Source organism: Mercenaria mercenaria, unplaced genomic scaffold (assembly GCF_021730395.1).
Source record: "Mercenaria mercenaria strain notata unplaced genomic scaffold, MADL_Memer_1 contig_4367, whole genome shotgun sequence".
NCBI classification, from domain to species: domain Eukaryota; kingdom Metazoa; phylum Mollusca; class Bivalvia; order Venerida; family Veneridae; genus Mercenaria; species Mercenaria mercenaria.
In genome coordinates this window covers 61,900-69,817 of record NW_026462589.1, presented here as the reverse complement: position 1 = coordinate 69,817, position 7,918 = coordinate 61,900, and the positions used below count along the sequence as shown (strand labels likewise).

Sequence of the window (7,918 nt, the reverse complement as noted above, 5' to 3'; positions counted from 1 at the left end):
TAGTGTAATTTGCTTAGAGCCAAATTTTGGGTCTCGTGCGATTGGAAAAAAGATTAATGGCGACATATAGCAATCTATTCAGTAATGTCTGAAGTTCATTTTAAGCCATGTCGCCAGTCTGAATTCCGCGACTGGACCGAGTTATGACGTAGTCATCAAAATGGCGGCCATCTCTTAAAAATAAATCTATCATCATCTTCAAATGATTGATCAGAGTTGTTTGATTTTGATGCTAAAAGTGAGTTCTTTTGTAGTTTACATCGTACACGTATGATTATCTCGCATTTTGTTAAATTAATCTTCAATGAAAAACATCATTTATACAATATTAAAGGTATATTATGCCCAAATTTCATATTTGGGTGTGTGAAAAATTAACACATACTATCTGGATCTATGTGATAGTAAAATAAAATAAACATACTGATTAATGTGTAACAAAGTCTATAAGAAGATCCTGTGGAAGCACAGAAGCAACCAAGAAAGGTAACTGCAGACTCGGTTTGATTGAATCTGTTCATAAGAGGTTATGCAATACCCCTTACACATCCCGTTGCACCGGCCTAAGCGGAACCTTGTTACATAGGTCAGTCAGGGGTGTAACTGTTTCAAGTTATCACATTTTATAACCCATTTGAGTTACTGCGTTTACTTTCTTAACTTGTTTCAGTTATCATAAAATATTACAAAGCCCTCCTGTGTCAGTTCCTCATTTTGAATGTGACTAATGCAATCATTTCCTGAATCCTTGGCCTTTTATCTTTCCAGCTGTGCAGTAAATTTTTTTACGCAAGGCTGATAAAGTCTTACGCAAATGGTTTTTAAGCTATGAAACTCTTAACATCCCATTATGCTCATCAGGTCATTATCAGACTAAAAGAGAATTTGATTAACCACAGTTTGCTACTAATTGCATTTTAAAGCTCACTTTGTGAGAACAGTAAAAAGGCTTTTTTTGAATAACTTACCTGGGTTATCCTTATTTTATAACTATTACAGGTTATAAAATTCTTGAAAAGGTAACTGAAATAGGTTACATAACCTAAAACAGTTACACCCTTGACTGATAGGTATTGAGAAAACTCCATGATCCAGGAAGACCAGGAAACATTACAACCTTAAATCCAAGTACCAGGAGACATTTTACAACCGCCACACACACAGTATGACTATGTTACGCCACTATAAATCTGGAAGTTTGTTCGGAACAAATACTTGTTACTATACAGACATGTAATTGTGATTGTAGCATGCTCATTTTGTTTATATATATAGCCAAGTTAAAAGATGTTTTTGATGAGTATTTTCTAGATTTAAATCAATATGTAATGATGAAATATTTACGTAAGTGCAGTACATCTTTAAAGGAACATGGAATAAAACAAATGCTTTGAAGAAATCATTTTTATGCTATATAGTAATAAAATGTAAATTAAAAAAATAATCCCGTTTAATAATCATTATAATAAACTTACATAACTAAACACAATATTAATAAAAAAAGAAGAAAACTTTATACCAAAAACACCATCAGTGAAATCACCTAGTTGTGGCTTTAACTCACGACCCTTCAAAAATTGTATATTAAGGCATCGCCTACAGTGGCGGCCATTTAACTCAAAATTTTACATGCAAATTTTCATAAAAGTAAAAGATGATTAAGTGGTAACAATAAAGTCAATAAATTTGTCATAATTATGTTTTAAGTATCTATGTGAACATATGCAAGTAAAAGGATGTGCATTTCACTACCTGTATTATGCCTTTATTCGATATTTTTCTATGACAAAATTTTGCAATTTTACGTGCAGTCAAACTCAATATATATTCAATACATTTCAAAGATAATTACAGCCAATTGTAAAGCAGACTGTGAAGAATAAAGTCTTCAGAAATTATTTTGAAATTTTACCTGATTACTGAATTATACACAAAAATCCCAACACCATCAATTTATCCAATTTGTGTTATCTGTTCACACATAATTTACATGTATATAAACAGGTGATATTATAGGATTATGTATAGGTTTACCTGGCTACTGGTTTCAGACCAGTTTCCGATAAAAAATGAGGGTTTTCATTATATTTATTTTTAAATACAAGTTGTTTACAAAAGTAATCTACAAATCGTTAAACCCTAGTCTTTACTCTTTGCAAGGATGTAAACAATACCGGCCTTATCTGTGCATGCGTCCAAAACAGGGGCTTCGAAAGGGCAGTCTAATTAACGTTATTGGTTTATCTACAGTACCAGTTTCCGATAAATGGATTTTTAAGCAGCTTTAAAATTGTTTTGACTGAAAATCTTTTATAATTTTGATTTTAAATTATGTAATTAACCTTTAGGCCAGAGTTTTTTAATAACTTGGGTTACGGGAGCGCCGGTCCTAATTCTCCAAAAATCCAAATAAAAATAAAATTCAAAATTGCGATTTTATTTTTATTTTCCCCGACGCTTGTATCTACTTTCCGTGGTGGAAAATAAAACAGTGTCTATTAACCTTCAATAAATATCACAGCGAAGGACGACAAAATCAATACACCGTGACGTAACTTTACTAGAATGACGTGACTAGCTCCGCCCCATAACTAATCAAAGCGGTTTAACACTTGATGATTGACAGCCTCGTAAAAACTGCCGGCAGTGTTTGAAGTGTGTGACAGTGTGAAAGTATCGTGTCTGATAGTCCAAATAATTGTACTCGAGAGTTGAATATCGTTATATTTTTTTGACTTGTCGATATCCACCTCCGATACACAACGTAAAATATCAAAATGTAAAATCGGTCTACCCGAGGTCTCATTATTTAGACTACGTGTCTGATAGAGAACGTCTGTAAATATAAACCGTTATCCAGATCAGCTGACATGTTTAGAAGGCGTTAAATGCAGACAACAAAAGGCTTGGATTAAATTGGTGAAACAAGCTCCTAAATCAGAAGACAAAGTAACTTAATTGTGGAAAATATATCGATGATTTCAGCACAAAAACCTCAGCAAGTAACTATATTTTAGCAAATGACATTTCACATCCACTTTAATACATTTTTTCCGACCGGTAATAAATTTGCTACTTACTTTGGATTTTCATCAATGATAAATCCTTTTACAGTATTTTTAGAAGAAAAAAAAACATTAAGTATTAGTTATTGGTCAAATATCAAATTTTATGGAATTTATTGCAAGCGTAGCGTAGCGGAGCGCAGCAATAAGTTCTATAAAATTTGATATGACCGATAACTGATTTACAGTTTGCCTGTGCAAAAAGTCACGTATGCCATGTCGGCGTACGCTTTGAAGTGATAAACGTCCGCCCATAAGAATTCTGATTGACAGGTCTAGAGAGGAAAAAGTTGTCTTGAAACGCCAATCAAATACCAATAGCCAGGGTTCATTTTTACAGTGATAGTCAGGCAGGGTTCATTTTTACAGCGTTTAAATTCGTGAATGGTATTGCATGTATATGCACATCTCGAAAGTATTAAACTAAAATATGGCAGAAATGACAGTTTCAACAGAAGACAAAACTGAGCTGGATTATCAGTTAGATTTTCTGAACGATGACTACTTTTATAAGAATTTTTTCTTCGAAGAAATTCCGTTTGGTCAAAATGATGTTACTGTTTCGCAGCTCCTTACTGTCGACACGCAACAACTCTACGACGCCAAGAATGATACTACTAATCAAGCAGAAAACAAAGAGAACACCCCAGCAGAAGTGAGCAACAGTATGTATTTTTTAATTTAATTTTTAACTTAGTGCTATTTGGTAACCGGTCCTAGAGCTAGAAATTCTAGCAACATTTTTGCTATAATTTGTAATGTTTCATTATCTCCCGCCGATGAAAGGGAGGAAGTAGTTGAAGTGGCGTACGTTGTCCGTCCGTGCGCCCCGCCGTGCGTCCGTCCGCAACTGGCTGGTAGATTTTATGAAACTTAAAATTAATATGGACCATAGTGCTGCAATGATGCCCGTCATTTTTTTATTGGATTGGTTAATTTTCCTCAGAGTTATTGCCCTTGATTTAATGAAAGCACGTGTCCTTCCGTCTGTCTGCTGCCATTTCTCAGTAACTTGCATGTAGAATTTCATGAAACTTAAAATAAATATTGAGTAATATACTGCGATGATGCCCGTCATTATTTTTGGATTAGTCAATTTTACTTGAGAGTTATTGTCGTTGATTTAATGAAAAATCCACGTCCGCAGCCATTTCTCAGTAGCCAGTTTGCAGATTTTCATGAAACTTAAAATAGATAACAATCGGAATGACAATAATTTTACCACCAACCGTTTTACGTGTCATTTTTTGTGGCAGTTTAAATTAAATAAATATTCTTTCCTCTTTGCAGGTAGATTTCAGAAGCCGCTGTCTACAGTAGATATCAAGAACAAGCAGAGGAACGCTGTTCCTGCCAACACGACTCGAAGTAATATATGGGCGATAAATGTGTGGAAAGAATGGGCCGAGAATCGCAACCTGCAACCAGAAACTGCATCGGAACCGGGCTTTCCAATTCCTCTGGATATCGGAAACTTTCAGTCTTACAAGGAAATGGACTTTTGGCTTCAACGCTTTATTTGTGAAATTAAGCGGAAGAACGGTGAACCCTACCCACCAGCAACTTTGCAAAATATTGCAGCAGGAATTCAACGTTATTTACGTACAGAGAAATCGATGCATGTAAATTTGTTTAAAACGGACGATCCCACATTCGCGGAATTTCGAAAAACATTAGATTCTCATATGAGAGAGCTCACCAACCAAGGAATTGGACTAGAAATAAAGAGTGCCGATGCCGTGACAGCGGACGACGAAAAGAAATTCTGGGAAACAGGAGTGTTTTCAATGTCCAGTGCAAAAGGATTGAGCAATGCAGTGTTTTTTTACAACGGCAAAGTATTTGGACTACGTGGAGGGGAAGAACAGACGGGACTTCTCGCTGAACAGTTTCTTCTTGGTTATGATAGTGTAAACAATCGCCGCTATGTTAAGTTCCTGCCAAGAATTAGAAAAAATGCTCAAGGTGGACTTAAACAGTCAAAAAAGGCTCGCGGCCTATTGGAACCAATAGTACACTACGACCAAGAAAACAGTGTTGATTATAGTATTTACAGGTTGTATGAGACTTACTTAAACTTGATACCTAGAACTGGTTTGTTTTACAGAAAACCATTAAATGATTTAAAGTTTAGCGCAGGTCACATTGCGCAGAAAGACATGAAAATGATGATGAAAAGTTTCTTTTCTGAAGCAGGTATTGCTATCGGAAATAGGAATATCAGCAACCATTCCGGGAGAGTTACACTTTGTACAACTCTGTACAATCAACGATACGCAGAAAAAACGGTAATGAGTCGCTCCAAACATGTATCCTCTGCGGTCCAGCGGTACCAACGTGAACAGTTTCCTCTTAACTCTGATGTTTCTCGCGATCTGGAACCCATTTTGCCGCCAGATCTACAAAGGAGTGAATCTAAACCAGACTTGAAAAACTTGCAAAGTAAAGAGATAAAACATGACTTGCAAAAACCTGTTACTTCTAGTGTGTTGAAACCGGACAGCACCAAAACAGAATTACCAAATGAAAGCGAATCTGTATTAACTGTGAACGTACCAGCAGGTGTTCAGAAAGTCATGATAGTTACACACACTGGTAAAAAATTTGTGATGGAAATTTAAGTAGAAATTTCATTTGTTACGTGACTGTATTTTGTGAACTTTTGGCGGAACTGCTTATGGTATGTTGACATTAAATAGGGGCTACGTGTACACTTTTTTTACTTGATTATTTCAAACGAATTCGATAGAGTGACAGACATTTATTCAAACTAGCCTACATTTGATATAGATCTATACTAGTTAGCCCTTCTTTTCAGTTTTCACTGGATATTTAGACATGCTGATTAAAGTTCATTTCTGTGTTTGTGTGTTTGCTTTGAACTATCTGTACTTGATCAACTCATTTCCATAACCTGCTTATTTGCATAAATCCCTCCCCTGTGTTGCGGCCGATGACGTCACGCTCCTCACAATATCGAGAGAAAATACGTGACATATTTTATGCCATAAAATAAGCAAAACGTATTTTATGTGATATATTTTTCAAATATTTTTAAAAACTTTGCTCTCTGATTGGATAACAAAGTAGGGCAAACTGTAAATTTGTCTCCTGACCTATTAAAAACTGATATCTTTGACACATTTCGACCAGCACATGATGGCAGCTGACATCAAAAGGAGTGTCGGCAAAATTTTCCTTTATTGATTTTCTTTGATGTGGGATAAAAGTTAACTGGTTGGGTATTGCAAGGTGAATGAGGTAATTTGACATAATTCTACTCCAAGTAAAATGTACTTCAGATTTTTTTAAGGGGATTTTCGTTTTGTAGCTGAACAACAGTAAGTCTGGTGATTTTAATAAAATGCTGACTGTTGCTATAAATTTAAAAAACAATAAAATATTTTTTGTTAAATAAGATGTTTTCTAATCAATCTAGTGGTCCTTTTCTCTAAATTCTATTACTTTATGCACTGTTCTGAACCAATTAGTATGATGATGATGATGCTGATGGTATTGAAGGTAACTGTACAAAGTGAAAATATGTAGGACTCCAAGAAAATTTAAGAGGGACTCCAAAATCTGAATGTTAGGCAGTCCTGACTCTATGAAATTGAATCATAATGGAAGCCTGGCAAGGGTACTGAACTCCATGTATGGACCAATTACTTTTAATATTTTAAAACATTTGAAACTGAGTAATATTACAAAATCTTGAACTATTAAAGAAAAAGTATGTGTAAGTTTGAATGTAGTACCTTTGCTGATTGTTTTTAAAATTTGCAATTTAAATTTTAAAGTCTACCTCAAATTACTTTCAAAGTTGTAGCCAGATATGGAGTTCAGTAACTTTTAAGAGACCCCTCACACTTAACAGGATTGGGACTGTCTGGCATGTATTGTGTAAAATGGCCGGTGTCAGAGCATAAATGAAAAATGGAGAAATCATAAAAGAAAAAAATGAAAAGCTATTTCCGTCTTCCTTAACCCTTACAATGGTACAACCGATTGGTTTTGCCTTTGCGACCAGTGCAGACCTAGATCAGCCTGCACATCCGTGCAGACGGATCATGGTCTGCACTGTTCGCTAATCAGTTAGTACATTTTGAGTGAACACCCCTTCGAATGATAAATGGTATTGCCCAAATTGAATGATGGACCTGTCCATTTTAGAAACTTAGCGTGCTAAGGGTTAAAAGGTCAGAAACACAATATGCATAGGATGTGACAACAAAACTACACTACACTATATATAATCACACCAACACCAGAAACAGAATACAATGCCAGGCGTGTTTAGTCTCTATTTATTAGCAAGCTATATATATGTTTAAAGCAGGCAAGCAACATGCAAAAAATTTCAAGTATTTAATAGTTTCTACAACATAATATTATAACATACAACATGGAGGCTTTAATAAAGAAAGTGGGGATAAAATGCTTCAAATTGGGAAAATAACTTGTCTGATTTATCTAGACTGTGTTGTGAATCTACATTTGCCTGAAACAACAATTTTTTTTAACCCAGTGGCACTTTTCACAAAATAAAATTTTTTGTGTTTTTTTTCATTTTATTTTTTATTTTTTTTCCGATGCTAACATTTTCCAACTTTATTTTTATTTTTATTCCCTCCTCCTAATGCTCATTTTTGGAAAATCTCCCGTAACCCAAGTTATTAAAAAACTCTGGCCTAAGCTGTGTTATATAGATTTTAAAAAAGTAATAGAAATAGATAAAAGTTCAAGTGGAAACTGGGATTCGAACCCACGACCTCTCACACCTGAAGCAAGCGCTTTATCTTGTAACTAAATACCTATCTGATACATTAGCAATATAATTTCCTTAATATTTT

General features: G+C 34.8%; 1 protein-coding gene across 1 annotated transcript; it reads left to right on the top strand.

Moving 5' to 3' along the window:
• Positions 1-3,403: 3,403 nt before the first annotated feature.
• Positions 3,404-5,928, top strand: LOC128553833 (uncharacterized). Its single transcript, XM_053535018.1, has 2 exons — positions 3,404-3,730; positions 4,356-5,928. Exons 1-2 carry the CDS (start codon positions 3,496-3,498, stop codon positions 5,684-5,686), a joined length of 1,566 nt encoding a protein of 521 aa, XP_053390993.1. The 5' UTR covers positions 3,404-3,495; the 3' UTR covers positions 5,687-5,928.
• Positions 5,929-7,918: the final 1,990 nt, after the last annotated feature.

Bases quoted from the DNA above. Each gene is read 5' to 3' on its own strand.
- LOC128553833 (XM_053535018.1), top strand. From the start codon at position 3,496: ATGGCAGAAATGACAGTTTCAACAGAAGACAAAACTGAGCTGGATTAT. The intron at 3,731-4,355 runs GTATGTATTTTT...TCCTCTTTGCAG, and splicing joins CCCAGCAGAAGTGAGCAACA to GTAGATTTCAGAAGCCGCTG.